At 43.9% G+C, this 17,192-nt stretch overlaps 1 protein-coding gene across 26 annotated transcripts in view; it reads right to left on the reverse strand.

The window, feature by feature from the left end:
• Window positions 1–17,192, reverse strand: part of Kcnma1 (potassium calcium-activated channel subfamily M alpha 1) — a 710,017-nt gene that overhangs the window by 344,258 nt on the left and 348,567 nt on the right. For all 26 annotated transcript variants that reach the window (XM_052733616.1, XM_052733594.1, XM_052733593.1 and 23 more), the window contains exon 3: window positions 4,276–4,337. In XM_052733616.1, the coding sequence (XP_052589576.1) occupies window positions 4,276–4,337 (62 nt within the window). The remainder of the gene's footprint in view (window positions 1–4,275; window positions 4,338–17,192) is intronic.

The raw sequence follows: 17,192 nt of genomic DNA on the forward strand, positions 1-17,192 counted from the left end.
TCTCACCTTCCATTATGTTGAGGCTGAGTTTCTCCTGTCTGGTGCTGTGCTGTATACTCTGGGCCAATCGGCCCATGTACTTCTAGAAGATTCTCTTTGTCTCTACCCCTCATCTCACCACAAGAGTTCTAGTTTTACAGAACCACATCATCACATCCACCTTTTTAATGTGGGGTCCAGGGATTAAATTCCAGTTGTCAGGCTTATGTAGCAGATGCCTTTTGCCAGCCAAGACATTTCTCTGGTCCCTGAGTATACATCTTTAAAAGTCTTTACTTTATAGAAATCAGGGTGCATAGGAGAAAGGGTACATGCAGAGTCACTAGGGCGAGGTTAGAGTTAGGAGGTGGGGAATTTGGAGAACATGGACCTTGCAAGGATGGGATTGCAGGTCTCATGAAGGCATGGATATTCCATCCATCCTAACCAAGTCTTGCTATAACACCCTCTTTGTTTGAATATTTCCAGTGTCTTCCATTGGGATGATGGAGCACCATCTGAACCCATTTTTAATGTGATTCTCTTCATCTGTTGGCTTCAGGACAATATTTCTTAGCTAGACAGTGATCACTGCAAATGATCTAAATGACACTTCCTGTAGAGATCAAATGAGGGAAATAAAGATCCAAAGGAGGAATTCTCAAACACATCACTGAAAAAGACCCACTCGGAGATCCATCTGTCTTGGACTAAGGACTGAAATTTGAGTGAAGATGTGTGGAAATACTACAATCAAGTGAATTTTGAAAGGTGAGGAAGATAGCCAATTACCATTACAATTGCACCCGCCAATTACAGTGTTAACCGTAACTGAGTTGCCTTTCTGCTGACTTGTTGAGGCAGAATATGCATCTGCTCTGCTTGCCCACATGCACAGTCTAGCTCAGCCCCTCTAAAAACGGCTGGCCATGTCCATCCCTGGGACCTGTTTCATATGCTCATCTGCATCCTTTGAAGTTTTCTTTTTAAATCTTTTAAATGTTTTCCACGTGTGTGGCAATATGCACATGTGGCACACATGCAAGCAGAGATGAGAAGAGAGAGTCAGGTGTCCTGCTTTGTCACGCTCCGACTTATTCCTGTAAAGCAGGGTCTCTCACCAAGTCCAGGGCTAAGATGGTGGGGGAGCAAGCCCCCGTGATCCTCCTGTCTCCACCCCCTAGTGCTCTAGAGTTACAGGCACACAGGACCATGCCCGGCTTTTCAGAAATGTTTTGGTGACGTGAGCTCAGGTTTTCATGCTTGCTTGGGAGATGCTCTTACCCACTGGGTCATCTCCACAATCCCTCTCTGCACTTTTCAAAGGGCCAGGTGTGAAAAGTTTTGCACCTTAATTTTCTGTAACTGGGAGATTTCCAATCTACCAAGTGGGTGAAGACAGCTATAGCTAAGTATAATGAGAGAATCAGTTTTGCAACCACCGCAGTCCAGAGAGCATGACTCTTGATTTATTTATTTGCAGAGGGCTAACACTAATACAAATTCACCTCAAGAATACCAGGTATTTTTTTTCCCCAGGGCAATGTCTTGGTATAATTTTTCAGAGAAATTTAAACTTCTTTCCAAGATGGTCAGCCAAGTCATTTTTATTAAGTCAGTAGTTGTTTAGAATGAAGAAGATAGACTTCAAGAATCTGCCTTCTTCTTTCCCTTGTTCACTCCATTTGTAGTTTATATGTCGACAGAGTTTCCTCTCATCTCATTCACTAAGCTTGATTACAATTTGATTAATGGATTGCGCTTGGTGTTCTATGACCCTCTAGACCAGTGGTTCTCAACCTTCCTAATGCTGCAACCCTTTTAATATAGTTCCTCATGGTGTGGTGACTGCAACCATAAAGTTTTCATTGCTAACCCATAACTAATTTTGCCACTGCTATGAATCATAATGTAAATATCTAATATGCAGATAGTCTTAGGTGACCCTTGTGAGTGGGTTATTTGATCCCAAAGGGGTCATGACCCACAGATTGAGAACCATGTCTCTAAACTTATCACAAAGGTAACACTATAGATTTCCCTTTAATTTGTCTCCTTAAACTGATCATGCCTGATGGATCTCCTTGAAAAGATGCATTCTCTGTGTAGGCTGCTTATTGGCTTCTCTAAAAGTTGGAGTCTTAGGCTATGGTCTCAGAGCCAGATGAAGAGGTAGAGCTGAAAAGTAGAATTACATGTGTAGCAACAGGTATTCTGCTAAACAAAGTCTGTATTAACAAACCACACAGTTTGCTTAGTTTAGGAAGGAGGAAAGGCTGACGCCATGCTAAGTCTTGGCCAGCCTCCATGGAGAATGAAGACAGTCTCATATCTAAGATTACTGGCATTTTTGCTGGGAAAAGTGAATTTGAACTGAAGGTCAGCCTTGGTACAGACTCCTGCATGACCCTAAAGGACACAGAATCAGCTTCAGCAAGGCTCAGCAGAGTCAGGACAAACCCCAAAGGACTGGAGGCTGGTGAGGTGCCAGTGAAGAGTATCAACTTAGGAGAACAGCATGCTTTGCCATCCTCTGCCAAGGAAGACCAGACTCTATAAAGCCTAAGATTGCCTCCTGTTAGTCACGATTAAAAAAAAGACACCATCCAAATCCATCTACCAGCAACATTTTATTTCCATAACATACAAAGGGGCAGAAAGGGAGACAAAGTAAAGGGGGGCACGGCCGAGGCATCTATCCTTTCAGCAGATAGCTACACTCACCTTCACGTAAGTGTGTGCTCTCTCTGGGGCACACAGATTACATATCCGAACCTCTTTCCTAAGCCCCAGCTCAGGCGTTGGTAGGGTATGTACCCCAGGACCCCTGGAGAGAGATTGGAGAGAGATGACCAATGGCTTGAGAGTTCCAGTTCACTTCAAATGTGGTCCAGAATGTCTGAGTAAATACAAAAAGAGGCCTTACCTTCACACACAAGACAACTGGAGTCTTCCAGACTGAATTATACTCTTCTTTTTCTTGACTGGGGATTTTAGATGAAGAGAACATGCACAATCTTGTCCCCTGAAGATGTCTAAAGGACTCATGGCTCAAGATGGGTGAGGGCAAAGCCTTGTGTCTGAGGTGGGCTGACTGACTTCTAAAGGCCTCATGCTTGGCAGATTCCAGACATGGATGAGTAGACACATTTCTTTTATTTTCCTTGATGTGACAGTTTGGCCTCCGGAGCCAAATACACAAAATCCCCTGGCTGGTGACCAGATAGGTCTAGGAAACTCAGAATTTAGGTGTGCATGAAATTGCCACCATACCATAGGAAAAAGAGCATTAAGCTCAGAATTGAGGCATAGCTGAGTCTGAGCCAAGAGAAATACAAGGCAGGTATCCTAGGATCAAAGTGTAGGATTCACCCAGGATTAGTATTAGAGGAATGCAAACCTCTCTCAAAGTAGACAATGAGGACGGTGAGCTCAGAGCTCTTTTCCTTGCCTAGAGCTGTCAAGTTTGTGTCCCAACAGAAAAGCAAATCCATCCCCAGATCTGTGTGCTTCAGATGCTGTCATCTTTGAGATTGCCGTAGGATAGCTGGAACGAGTGATACAACCAGTAGTGGTACCCACAGCATTTAAGGGTAGCCATGGTAACTGGTCCTTCAGCTTCCCAGCAGGTCTTCACCATCTGTGAACCATGCTTACCCTGGACTACCAGACCACTGAACTGCCAGTCAAAGGGTCTGCATGAGCACTGCTCTCCACAAGTTCTCAGACAGCCATAGGCCTCTACATCTGGGAGTCCTCATGGACAGTCTTGTCCCATTTCCTTACTTCTATAAGTGAAGAAACACAGTGACCATTGCTTCAGCTACATAGTCTGTTGGCAGGTGAAATTCTAGAATGGAGTTTTCTAGTCTGTCCTCCAATATGACCTAACCCTGGATGATAAAAAGATCTGATGACTGTGGCCAGAATGGCTCAAACTCATCTCTTGGACTCTGTCACCCCTCCCAGAGGATGCACATTCCCGTTACAACCTTCTTAACTTCTTGGCATCTTCAGTACAAATACTCCATCAGGAAACAGCTCCTTACAAATAAATGCCCAACAAGGCTTGGTCCCCCAAGTGCCTCTCCCTCCCATACCAAGAGAACCAACACAGCCTTCCTTCTGAGAGAACTGTTTCCCCATTCGGAAATGCAGCACAGAGCAGCCTTGCCTTCCTCCAAGTCTTCAGCACTCAGGAGACTCTTGCAAAGGCTAGTGTTGAGTAAGTACATCAATGTAAGGGGTCACGAGTGCCCTAGAAAAACGGGCAAGACCACACATATGCATACTCACTTTGACGAGTCTATGAAGTATATTACAAGGGCACCAATGCTGAGAGCGAAGACTAACACAACCTGCAAAAGAAGATAAACATCCCATTACTTAAGGGCTGAGACCAGAATGTTTACGTTTCTGATTGGCAGCCACAACTGAATGATGCACAGGGCCTTCTACCTCCAGGGACCTGCTTCCATGTGCTCACTGCCTTGTGACAACCCAGATGACAGCTCTTCACCCAGCAGAGGGAGCAACCTTGCTCCTTGCCAATAGGGGTCAGGGCAGACTTTTCCATGTCACGTCCTTGGATTTCTTTTTTAATCTGGCCCTATCACCTCAAGGACCAGCTTCTCTACAATTGAAGTCAATAAACTTCAAGGGGAACGAGCAAGTATAAAGACTTGGGAGAACAAAGTCTTTTATCCTTTATCTACCGTAGAACTTAAAGGGAATGATCATTTCTAACAGCTTTGTTGAGCTATAAAATACATCCATTTTGAGCATATAATTCCTTAATGACTTTTGGGAAATTTACCAACCTATGTGACACCATTGTGATCCAGTTTCAGAACATTTTTTTTTATCATCTCAATAAGATCTTTCTTGCTTATGAAATTAATAATCCCTGTTCTATCCTCTAGTCCCAGACAGTCACTAATCTGCTTTCTGTCTCTATATAAGAAATATCCATTTGAAAAGCACACAGTTGCTACTACAGATGTCCCTTTGAGTGTGTGTGTAGATAAGTAGTTATGTGTATACAAATACATACTTCTATGTAGATATAAACTTTCTCAATTCTGTATGTGCTTATAAGATTTCTCAAGTATTTAGGGAAACCATTTAAGTGCACAAAAGCCAATTAGGTCATATATCTGACCAGTTAGTTATATGATAATTTCTAGGCTGTTTTGCACTCACTCAAAATCAATCACCATGAATATAAAAGACAGCTTTGGCATCTCCTTCAACATGCACCTGCCACATAAAAGTCCGCTGAATGGACATGAAGCAGATTCAGCTGCTACTGACACTCTGTCCTTCACTCAATGTTCCAATGTGTTTATTTCATCTTCCACAGAGGAGACAATTACTGCAAATGCAAGATGGCCCCGGTAAAACAGATGCTAATAGCCAACAATTAAGGCTGAGATCAGAAATGAAACATCAGCACCACACATAATGCCTGCCTGATGCTCAAACCCTGCCCTTTAGATATACTCAAATCCTAAAGAGACTGCAGGAAAGATCCTTAGAAATGGCAGTCTCCCCAAGATCCACATGCAAAAAGCTGGCTGGCATGAGATGATGGACAGAAGCTAACTCCAATTTCTGCAAAGACTAGGCATGACCAGGCTGTGGTGCATCTCTCTCTCTCTCTCTCTCTCTCTCTCTCTCTCTCTCTCTCTCTCTCTCTCTCTCTCTGTGTGTGTGTGTGTGTGTGTGTGTGTGTCTGTGTGTGTCTGTGTGAGTGTGTGTAAGAGGGAATCACATGGACCTGTGTTTTTCTGTATATGCTAATGTGTTTGATAATGCAATGTGCATGTAATACTCATTTAAAACACTGCAGAGGCCCGCGTGGAACCACAGGAGAATGATAACCAGCTGGCTACACAGTGTGGAAAATAGCTGGGCACAATACAAGGAACACACAGTGTTCTCAATGACTGCTAGCATTTCTTTCTGAAAAGAAGTGGTTAGAGTACTACACAGCTGGGTCTATTTCTCTCTGCCGCTTTGCTTTTCAAATCAAGGCTCCCATGGCCTGCACAGCAGCTCCCACAACCTATCTGCAACCACCAGCTACCAATGAGGTCACTCTTGGCTGGCCCGTCTGTGTTTTACCTCATCACATGCATTCATTCACAGCCTGTTTGCAAAGGTATACAGGAAACAAACACATAAGCAGGCCTCTGCTTTTCATCCAACAACAAATAGCATCAGATTAATTTGGAGCTGCGCTGCTATTTCTGAGCCAGAAGCAGTTAGATGTTGGCCCTGACCTCATTCTCAGGAAGCGGCAAAGGGAAGGGGCATGGTCCTAACAGAGGGGAGGGAACTCTTCATTCATAAACAGGCAACTGAGCACAGATCCCTGCCCCTTTAGCTCCATGTGTGTATGAATGCTGAGCTTTATCAGGGCTCACTAGACAATCCTATGTCACCAAATGCTATATATTATGAAAGGAAAATCAAAAGTCCTTGCAAATGGCACTTCATTCTGTGAGAAGTTAGTCTCAGCACTCCTGTGAAAGCATGTTTTCCCAGAAGCAGGATGGCCAAAGTAACTGACACTAATTTGTCCCAGCAGCCTCCACTTGGGAATAATGTGTCACTTATTTAAGCAAATCAATCAATGACAAGAGTCTGGAATATACCCTGCTGTCCTCTTAAAACTCAAACAGCAGGATTCTCAAAGAGGGTAAGAGCAAAAGAAACATGGGAGGGATATGACCCCCAACAGCAACTCTGCTGATTGGACCTAGGCTTGGATTCTGTGTCCTTCCAGAAGGCTTTCTCTCAGGGAGATCAGGAATCCAGACTATTCCACCCACCAGGAGCCACTATCACCTGCCTACACGCAAAAACTAAAATAACAGTGCTTCTCAGTAGGAAGGTGAACTGTGCATGTAAACTTTATACTTACTAACTTGTCTTGCTATCGTGTCAGGCTTGATTATCCTGTCAGCCTAGACTCGGGTCATGCAGAAACATGGCCATGAACTTGAGAGCCTCATAGACTTGTTACTTGGCTCTCTCGAAGCCACCTGAACAGAAGGCACGGCTTGCCTACTCTCTCCAGCTTTCTAACAAACAACCACCTTTTTTTTATTTTTTTAAGAGAAAAAATGGCCAGTGAGTAAAGACACTTGCCACAGAGCAAGCCTAGAAAACCCACTGAAAGCAGACGAAGGGAACCCATTCCACAAAGCTCTCCTCTAAGGTCTAAGTCTGTGCTGTGGTGTGTATGCCCATACACACACATCACACACAGCCCAGAATGCTCAACAAGTCCTATGGGTTGCATAATAGTAGTCGATTGTCCAGTGGAGGTACAGAGAATGTAGGCTGAAGCTACTGAAGGCATATTGTCAATCAAGTGATAGAGGAGGAGTGGGAGGAGAGTAGGGACATTATGGGTTCTTGTCTCAGTATCTCTTTGTTCTCTAAGTAGCAGTTCTTTACGCAAGTTAGGGCTATTCTCATATTGCTCCAGGATAGCACAGAGCCACTGAAGATCCTTCTGCATGCTTCTATAGCCCCATTGATAAGGAGGATGGAAGTCCATGGGATAGGGAAAGATGGCACTAAATAAATCACAATACCCTCCCTGGCAGACAGCAAAATGGAAGTGCTCTCCAGCACCTAAGTCACAGGATAACTTTTCAAATGACCAGTCATTCCCATACAAGGGCCTGTCTGTGGTCAGTAGTATGATCGAAGAGATCCTTTGCTCTTTGCCTGGCATGACACACGGTCTGCTAGCTGTGAAGAGTCTGTATAGCTCATCTATCACCTGTATAGTGGTACTCATCTCACCACCTTGGCTACCTTGGACAGTACTCAAGGCTCTGCTCTCAGACTAACTGCAAACACCCTTAGAAACAACTTTTAGTGTAAAGCACTCACACCTGGCTTAGATCTGCAGGGAAATGAAAAGCGAGATGAGAGCCTGGCACTTTCACTTCCGTTTTGTGTGCATGCTTTGGCTGAATGTACAGAGGTAAATTATTTGTCCCTAACCTTTTGTCTTGAGTCACCTCAAATTCCAGGAGAAGCTAGTGCTGTCAAGACAGACTGTCCCCCAGAAAAGGACAATTATCCATGAGGATGAAGCTGAGTCCTAGAACACACACAGGTAATCATTTTGCTGAAACCAGATAGGTCCCAAAGGCAGTGACTGAATGGATCAGGGTCTCATCAGACCACTTTGTAGGTCTATCTTGCAGAACAGGAGCTGAGACAAAGATGGAACACTGACAGGAAGTCCGTCCTTTGACCAGGACTGCACTTCTCTTGCCCCTAAGCCTAAACCTCACATCAGTATCACTAAGACAGACATGGTGTCAACTGGACCATTTTATCCACGTCTCTTTCCAACCTGGCCACATTGAGTAAATTTCCTTCCTCTGCTGTTCAGTATTACTTGTGACTTTAACAGGGGAAGGATGGCTACGCTTGCTTTCTTGGGGCTTCTAGAGTCCAGACTTACACCATGAAAAAATTCCAGTTACGATACCAAAGACGGAGTCCATTTCCAGAGTGCCCGATCCATTTAAAAAAAAAAAGAAAGGAAAGGAAAACAACTTGATCAGTGTCATTGGAACAATGGAATGTGAGTCATCTGTTTTCCAAACCTGAAACGAAACACAACTAGTGTTTGCACCAAAGAATGCCAGGAACACACACAGTGTGTGAAAACCACACACACACACACAAATCTAGCCTCTTTATCATGAGGAGTCTAGACACAAACAGAGATGAATGCAAGAAAGATTGGCAGCCATCTTCCTGGATGGAAACCCCAGCAGGCCATGAAGATCGTTCTGATGCCTGGAGGCTGGGGAATGTCATAAAAATGAGAAACAGTATGGCTAAACATAGCACATTCTCCCCAGTTACTAGAGCTCAGTTACGGGAAAGGCAAATTCAGTGAGGTTGAGGCAGGCAGGTAGGACACAGAGGGAGGGCCAGAAAGCTATAGAGCAAAGACAGCAAAATTAGCATACAAAAAGAACAAATGGGCAAAGGGGAAGGCTGGGAGGAAATTTGGCGAGGCCAACAAACAGGTGCAAAGGTAAGGTATGCCAGTGATCTGCAAGTGACCCATGGGTCACTTGAATATTAAACAGCCCAACCTTGGGTGGAGACTTAAGATGCCAATGAGACCTTAGACGCATGAGGTTACTTGTAAAACCACACATAACAGAGCAGATACAGAAAAGCCAATGTGCAAATGATCCCAAGCACCTGTTCTGTGCGATATGAAAGCTCAAATCTTCTATACAGCATGGCTGTTTAAGTTATGAATTCTCTTTGATCTAACCCACTTCCTCCCTTGAAGTGGATTCTTCTTCTTTTTTTTTATAGTTTTTGCTGACTTTTTCTTTTTCTGTTTTTTTTTTTGTTGTTGTTGTTGTTTTTGTTTTTTGAGACAGGGTTTCTCTGTGTAGTTTTAGTGCCTGTCCTAGATCTTGCTCTGTAGAACAGGATGGCCTTGAACTCACAGAGATCCACCTGGCTCTGCCTCCCAAGTGCTGGGACTAAAGGTGTATGACACCACCACCTGGCAGTGGGTTGGTTCTTAATAAATTCTCTCATTCTGCTTGCTACTATCTATGTGACTCTGTCCAGTTCTTTGTTCAGGGACACAAGAAACTGGCCCCTCCCTAGGGCAGTTTGAACCAGGAGTCTGAGTTAAAAGATGAGGCTCTGCAGAGATATCCCAAAACTTCAATCCCAGTTGTCAGGATTGTAACCATCCTGGTAGGATAAACTCTCTCTCTCTCTCTCTCTCTCTCTCTCTCTCTCTCTCTCTCTCTATATATATATATATATATATATATATATATATATATATATATATATATATAAAAAATTTAATTTTACATATCAGCCATGGATTCCCCTGTCCTCCCTCCTCCCACTCCCCAGCCTTCCCCCCAAATCCACCCCCCATTCCCACCTCCTCCAAGGTAAGGTCTCCCCCGAGGAGTCAGCCCAGCCTGGTACATTCAGTTGAGGCAGGTCCAGTCCTCTCCTCCCTGCACCAAGGCTGAGCAAAGTGTCTCAGCATAGGCTCTAGGTCCCAAAGAGCCGGCTCATGCACCAAAGACAGGTCCCGGTCCCACTGCCTGGGGGTCTCTTGAACTGTTTAGGTAGGATAGATTCTAAGACACACTTCAGTTCTCAGATGACTAAGACAATGGACCCTTAAGGAATTAGCATTTACCCAGGAAGCTTGTGCTGGGTGAAGGGAAAGACTGAGGTCTTGGTAACAACCAGACTGGGAGCTTGCCTCAGGAAAGAGAATGCACACAGTTCTGAGAACCTGTCAGAACTCCTTGCAGGACAAATTGGAGCCGGACACTGAAGGGTCAATGACAGGCAGGACCACACTGGACTAGGGTACCTCTTACCTTCTATTTATCCCTACTCCTCACACCAGAACTTTGAAGATGAACTGGGGAGGAAGGGATGGTGTATCTCTAAATCTCTAAATCTCTTTGTTTGTTCCTCCTCCTCATGTGGTCACATCAAACACACCTCTTTTCTCCAATTATCACTATTACTTCCCTCTCTTCTTGGCCTACCAGGGCACTGGGCTTTGACTCTGACAACTCCAGGAACAGCCTGAGCCACAAGCTTTCAATGGTCACAGGAGAATAATGGGCCTTCAGAGATGGACCTGGAGCTAAGGCTCAGGGGAGTCATATCCGTGGGGAGTTTTCCTTCAAAAAGCAGAGGTGGAGTCTCCTTTTAGGATATCTCAGCAGTCATAGGCACTTACTGCTAAATCTGACAACCCGAGTCTGATCCATGGAACCCACAAGGCAGAAAGAGAGAAGGGGATTTCCTGCCAGTTCTGACCTCCACGGGCATGCTGAGGTACCCGTGTCAGTATACTAAACAAGTACAAAACAAAACAAAGAGCAGGAGTACCCTTGTTCCCCCTGGTAACAGAGAATCTCAAAACAAAGAAAGGGGAACTGGTCCCCTCCATTTACATTAGGCTCATCTCAAGAGTCTGTGGCCAAGAGTGGGTGTTCCCGAATTCAAGCCATTAGGGGAAACCACTTAGCTCAAGTCAGAGATTAATTTACAAATGTCACCTTAGCAATTAGCCCATTAGAACATATGTATGAAGCCTGCAGGCTCTGAGAATCTGCTAGGCATGCTCCGCAAAGTCCAGAGAGGAGGAGGAATGAATTCTCCCCTAAACAGGCGTTTGTACATTCTCCTCAGCTCACAGCAGAACAAATGACCCTAATTAATGATGCTACAAGTTCAATGTCGAATCCGGCTACTGGCAGCAGGGACTTTTCTGGGAAAAAGGACAGTTTTCCGTATACAATGCTGAAGGCATATAGCCTTTTTTTATTGAGCTATAATTCATATATAATAAAATTAACTATGTACAGAAAAATAGATGGGTAATTTCTCAAGGCAAAACAATCTGGGGACAGTTTGTTTCTTAGAGTGGAGAAGTATTCCAACATCTAAATTGCAATGTTGGGCCCAGGGAATTTAATAACCTCAACGAACATTTCTTGAACTCTGATGCACAAGACCCAGAGTAAGAAACAGGGAAACATGAGGGCAAAAATTAGTAAAGTCAGGCTGGCCTCTGCCCTCCACAAGCATGAACATGGAATCCAGAAGCTGAAATGAATCAGAAGTCCCGTGAATTTAAGAAATATCCTACACATGAACAGATTCCTTGAGAGGAACAAGCATAGAGATACTGCCATTTCCATACCACTGCCCATAAATGGTAGAGGAAGAGAGAAGGAAGGTGAAAAACGCAAGACAAACAAAGAACATTCCTGATGTTCCAGGTGGGCCTGTGCTAGAGAGGACAGATTCCAGGTATGAAGTATGATGGCATGTGGCAGGAAGGGGTCTCACTGAGCAGCATGGATCTAGGCAGCACCTAGCATGTCCTTTCACCTCCCTAGGAGTCAATTTCCCAGACTGTAAAACGCCAGGACTGGGAGAAAAGTTTGTTAGCAGAGAGAGGATCTTGGGACGTCATGGACCACAGTGAGTAGACGAAGAGTCTTCATCTCAAAAAGGAAGTACTCTTGTATGCCATCTGTATAACCCTTGTGCATAACAAGGATGCAGTGTGATAACTACAATGCCCATCACGTCTGCGTCCAGGGGGCTTCTCTTGTCAAATCACATGCATGGACTCCATGAATGCTCTGATTCACAGTGTGTGTTTTCAGCACCCAAATCGATGGCTCATGCAGCACGTGAACTCCCCAAGCTAATGCAAAATATAATGAAAAAGGAATAGATGGGTCATAGATCAGGTCCTCCCCAGGTCCAGCCCTCAGCTCTGCCATCATTATAAAGAACAAGTCACGGTCTGCTCTAACCTCTTCCTCTTAAGCTTCTGGGAGTCTGAAAAAGCCTGGAGATTTTCTGTATACTTTAACCTCAGAGTGTCAGTCTGAATATCAGTGGTTTTTGTTGTTGTTGTTGCTATGTTTTATTTTTAAGGGAAAAAGGGGGCGGGAGTGTTTTAATTACAAATCTATCAAGTACAGTAATGTTTTTCTATTCCTAAATCTTCAGTGATTCTCCTAAGTGGGTATAGTATCAGTACCCCAAAAGGCACTTTTGTGAGCAGAAATTTTAAAAGATTTATAGAGTATAGGAGGACAGGTATTCTGACCAGGCCATTTAAACAGTCAAAGGTCCCTTAAATTTCCCACCTGATTGTCTGACACACTGCATTTGAGTTACAGATGGGTACAAACAAACATGATATAAATTAATTCAGTGGAAATCCAAACTCCAAAGAAAGATGAAAAGAGAAATGTGTCCAAGAAGAAAGCAAGTGTGTGTGGGTGCTGAGAGGAGGGGAGGGAGGGGAGGGAGGGGGAGGGAGGGGGAGGGAGGGAGAGGGAGGGAGAGGGAGGGAGAGGGAGGGAGAGGGAGGGGAGGCTGTGGCTGGGATGTATTGTGTAAGAGAAGAATGAAGGAGGAGGAAGAAGGAGAGAGAGAGACAGACAGGCAGACAGACAGACAGTGAAACAGTGCCTTTGTGGAGTCATCGTACTTAGAATGCACAGTACCTCAGAGTTGGGAGCACAACTGTGGTTTATTCACAGGTAAGATTATTTATTTAGGTGTAAGATTCGCTTTTCTCAGTGGTGTTTAGTGCTGGTACTAGAACCCCAGGCCTTGAGCATGCTAAGCACACACGCCACTACCAAACTATACCCCGGTCCCAAATACATACATAAAATAGCCCAGCCGAAGTGACTAGGATTTTATAGGCATTTTACAGGCATCTATGGGAATCTAACAATCCCCAAATGCAATCCTATGAAGCTATAATGATCTGGAATATTAGGACACAGAGAAGGGACCTCCATCAATAGCTTCCGATTATAACTCTAATATGGAACAAAAAAAAATCTCTGACTGAATTGAGGCATTGAAAACTCTGGCCCATTTCTTCCTCTGGCTCTCAGACTCCTTCCCTCTCTAGACTGTAATTGCTGTGGACATTCAGTTCTTGTCATTCGCCACTTGCTTCCTCTATCCCTTCCTACCACAGGGCCTTTGCACATCCTGTTCCAGCCTTCTGGAAGTGCCACTTCTCACAGGCTACCTAACCATCAGAAATCAATTCCACAATCATTTCCTGCCTGCTGGATGTTCGAAGTTACCTGTAAGTACAGACTTTGTAGCAGTCAGCACTACAACAGTGACGTGTTTCTTTACTGTCTTTTGATCAGCGTGTCTCCCCTACGCTGGACTGCAAGTGCTCTGATGGCAGGGTGCATGTCATGGTTTGACAAGAACTCAACTGCATCGTCTCTCAATGCTCATTAAATAGATGTGTACTTAGAAAACGGATGGGGAGCACATCTGGAGATTAAACACCATGAAAACAAAAGAAGAGCTTGAATGAGACTCTGGAATGTGAAACCTTGGCTAGAGTGAGATGTGGCTCCAGGTGACACAGGACCCAGGGACCAGAGAGTGGGAAGGAAGTCAACCCTAGTGGAGGGGGTCAAAGATGGAGTGTCCATGCCCAAGAACCATGTCCACAGTTGGGAAGCTGAGGACTGAAGCTGAGGTCAAGAAGACAGAGGAGAGGGAGGTGCCATTCCAGAATAGCAAGAGGGTCCGGAGGGAGGGAAGTACCCATCAAGAAACAGACAGCGAGAAGATTTAGTTGGATGACAGAATCCTCAAGAGAAGAGGTTTTAAATAAGCATGGAAGGCAGAACATTCACTGGTCCCTCAGGTACAAAGAGACAGGCCAGGTCCAGAGACAGAGGAAAGAGATATTATGTATCCAGGAAAAAACAAATTCAACCACCGTGGTGGGCACGCAGTACATTAAATGGAGACACAGAGAATCTTAGATGAAAACTAGTAATCTGTGAACACAAGACACAAAGACATAAATAACACACACATCATGTATATGTAATACATGAATACACCGATGTAGGTGCATATAACATATACACACATATGAATACTGCCAGGTTCTTAGAGATAAACTGACACATTACTAATCACAAATGGTGGATCTCTGTATCAATATTTACTAATCAAGTATGTGCACAGCAATGTATCTCTGTCTATTTTTAAGTCAGGTCACCTCAAATGACTACAGATAAAAATGAAGGCCCAGAAAAGCAGACTCCCTCTTAACATAAGGTATGCAGAACAAGTTTCTTATAAATCATACATCTGCTGCTGGTGAGACAAAATGAAACGCAATAACAGGCTTTGGGGGAGGACACAGATAAATATGATAAATATGACTAATACAGACAGAGGTGGAAGTGTGAATTCGTTTTCACTTTAAATGTTCCCCAAAGAAGAATCTGGAACATCAATTACAAGCTAATTACTTAACACCTTTCCCCTTTCAAATGTGGGTTGACCTAATCCCAGGTTCAAATGAGAGCTTCTGCAGGTTAGTGTTCCCAAAACATACAGGAGTGCTCCTATATCCTGGCTTTGGTTGCCAATAATCATGCCACTTTGCCAATATAATATTTTCCTCTGGGGAATCAGTTTGTTATAACTAATTTGAAAAGAAAAAAAGACATGAAAAAAATCTGAAATGAGGAAAAATAATTGTAACAAGTGAGTTAGCAAATGTCCCTAAAACTCCCGTCCTTCCTTAGATGAATGACTTTCAAGTTTTATATCATTTCCTCTTAATACAAAATGCAAAAGGTTGCATTTTGCCTAATTTTACCAATAAGCATTAAAACTGATGCCTTGGGAGGCAACATAAAATCTTCCATTTGAGGTTGGAAGTTTGAAGACTTTTTCTATCTAATTATTGAAAAAATATGGGGAAAAAAATCTTCCATCTGCTGATGAAGCTCGCAAGTCCTAGTTAATGAGTTCTGTGAGAAATGGCCTGGCTTTAGTGAACGGGGGGGTTTGGCCAACTGGAATTTTCATTTAATTAGGTTTATAAGAAGAGAAATCTTCTATAGCCTGCCAGGTCAACACTTGCCACTCACTGTCACCAAGGATTAGATTTACAGCCTTCTTTGCCCTACTTCTCAAATCTTGCCAGCTCTTAGATTCTATTAAAGGCAAAGCTGGAATTGAGCAAGGATTCAAATAGATTTTTTTTGGCCACTCCGGTTCAGAAGGAACTCATTCACAATGGCCAAAAGATAAAAGCAGCCAAGTGTTCATAGGCAGATGCATATACGGACAAGATGAGACATACACATGCATCGGGTGATTTTCAGTATTAAAGAAAGGGAGATTCCTACTTCATTTCTGTTTCTGTGGTAAACACGATGCTCAAAAACCTGGGTTTATTTCATCTCACACTTCCACCACGGAGGGAAGGCAAGGCAGACACCTGGACGAGGGAACTGAAGCAGAGGCCATGAAGGAATATTGCTTACTGGCTCATTCCCCAGGGCTTGCTCAGCCTGCTTTCTTATACAACCAAGGCTGCCTGGGAGTGGCACCACCCACAATAGGTCTTCCCCCATCTGTAGTGGGTAGCCATTCCAGCTTTGATCTGAAAGTTCCAACCCCCATTGAGGCTTCAGTAACTGTCACGCCTACAAGGCGGGGCCGAGACAGGACCCTGAAGACCTGAGATCCAGATGTGCCGGCTCTCTTGGTTCCTGGACCATGGACGCTTGAGGTAGACTGAGCAGAGTTCTCCAGAGAACACCACTGGACTGTGACACACCTTTCCCAGACCCTGTTACCTATCCCTTCATTTGTAAGTTACCCCACAAAATAAACCTCCCTTTTAACTACATGGAGTTGCCTTAATAATTTCACCAATACCCATCAATCATCAATCAAGAAAATACCACCCCCCTCAAACACACACAAACATACCCACCACCAATCTGATGGAAGCTATTCCTTCATTGAGAGTTTCTCCTTCAGGGTGACTATAGTCTGTGTCAAGCGACAAAGACTGAGCAGCACAGAAGGCAATCCATGCTATAATACACAGTATCAACAGTTGCTGGGGGTTGCTGTGCTAAGTGAAAGAAGCCAGCCACAAACGGACAAACACAGAACACGATTCCACACCTAAGAAGTCCCTTGAGTGGCCAAGTTCAAAGAGACAGCAGGTTGAACAGTGGTTACTAAGGAATGTTATTAAGATACTAAGTAATGGTGGGGTGGGGGCAGGGAGTCAGTGATGAGAATGAAGTTTAGATTGAACAAGATAAAGATCTCTGTGCATGGATAATGGTGATAACTGTACAGTTTACATGTGCCTAATATCTCTGAGATATGTACTTATTAACTTGCCAGTGGCTGAAATGATTAATCATACACACACACACAGGTGTGCATGCATGTACACACATATGCATCTTTGACTACAATTCTTTTCTGAGCATCTAGAATCTAGGAATGTATTCATATTGAAGAATTCACACATAATTACTCTCCCATGAGAATCTAAGAATCTCTACTTTTGAATGCAATGGGTACCTCTAAGAAACTTACAAGATGCAAGTGGCACTTGCCTCCCTAGACATTTCATCTTGTCACCTAGTAAACAGAATCTACCTGCCAATAGCTACAAACAAGGACCTAAGTCCCCAGCTTCCCTTCCCAGTCACCTCCTGATCCATTGCCAGGGATCAGAGCTGGTGGTGAGTTTGTGGGGGATCAAGGTTCTGAGTAGATGCAGAAGTACCTTTGTCTTTTGATAACTGTAGCTA

Source organism: Peromyscus californicus, unplaced genomic scaffold, assembly GCF_007827085.1.
Source record: "Peromyscus californicus insignis strain IS unplaced genomic scaffold, ASM782708v3 Scaffold_12__1_contigs__length_115047231, whole genome shotgun sequence".
In the NCBI taxonomy this organism is placed as follows: Eukaryota; Metazoa; Chordata; class Mammalia; order Rodentia; family Cricetidae; genus Peromyscus; species Peromyscus californicus.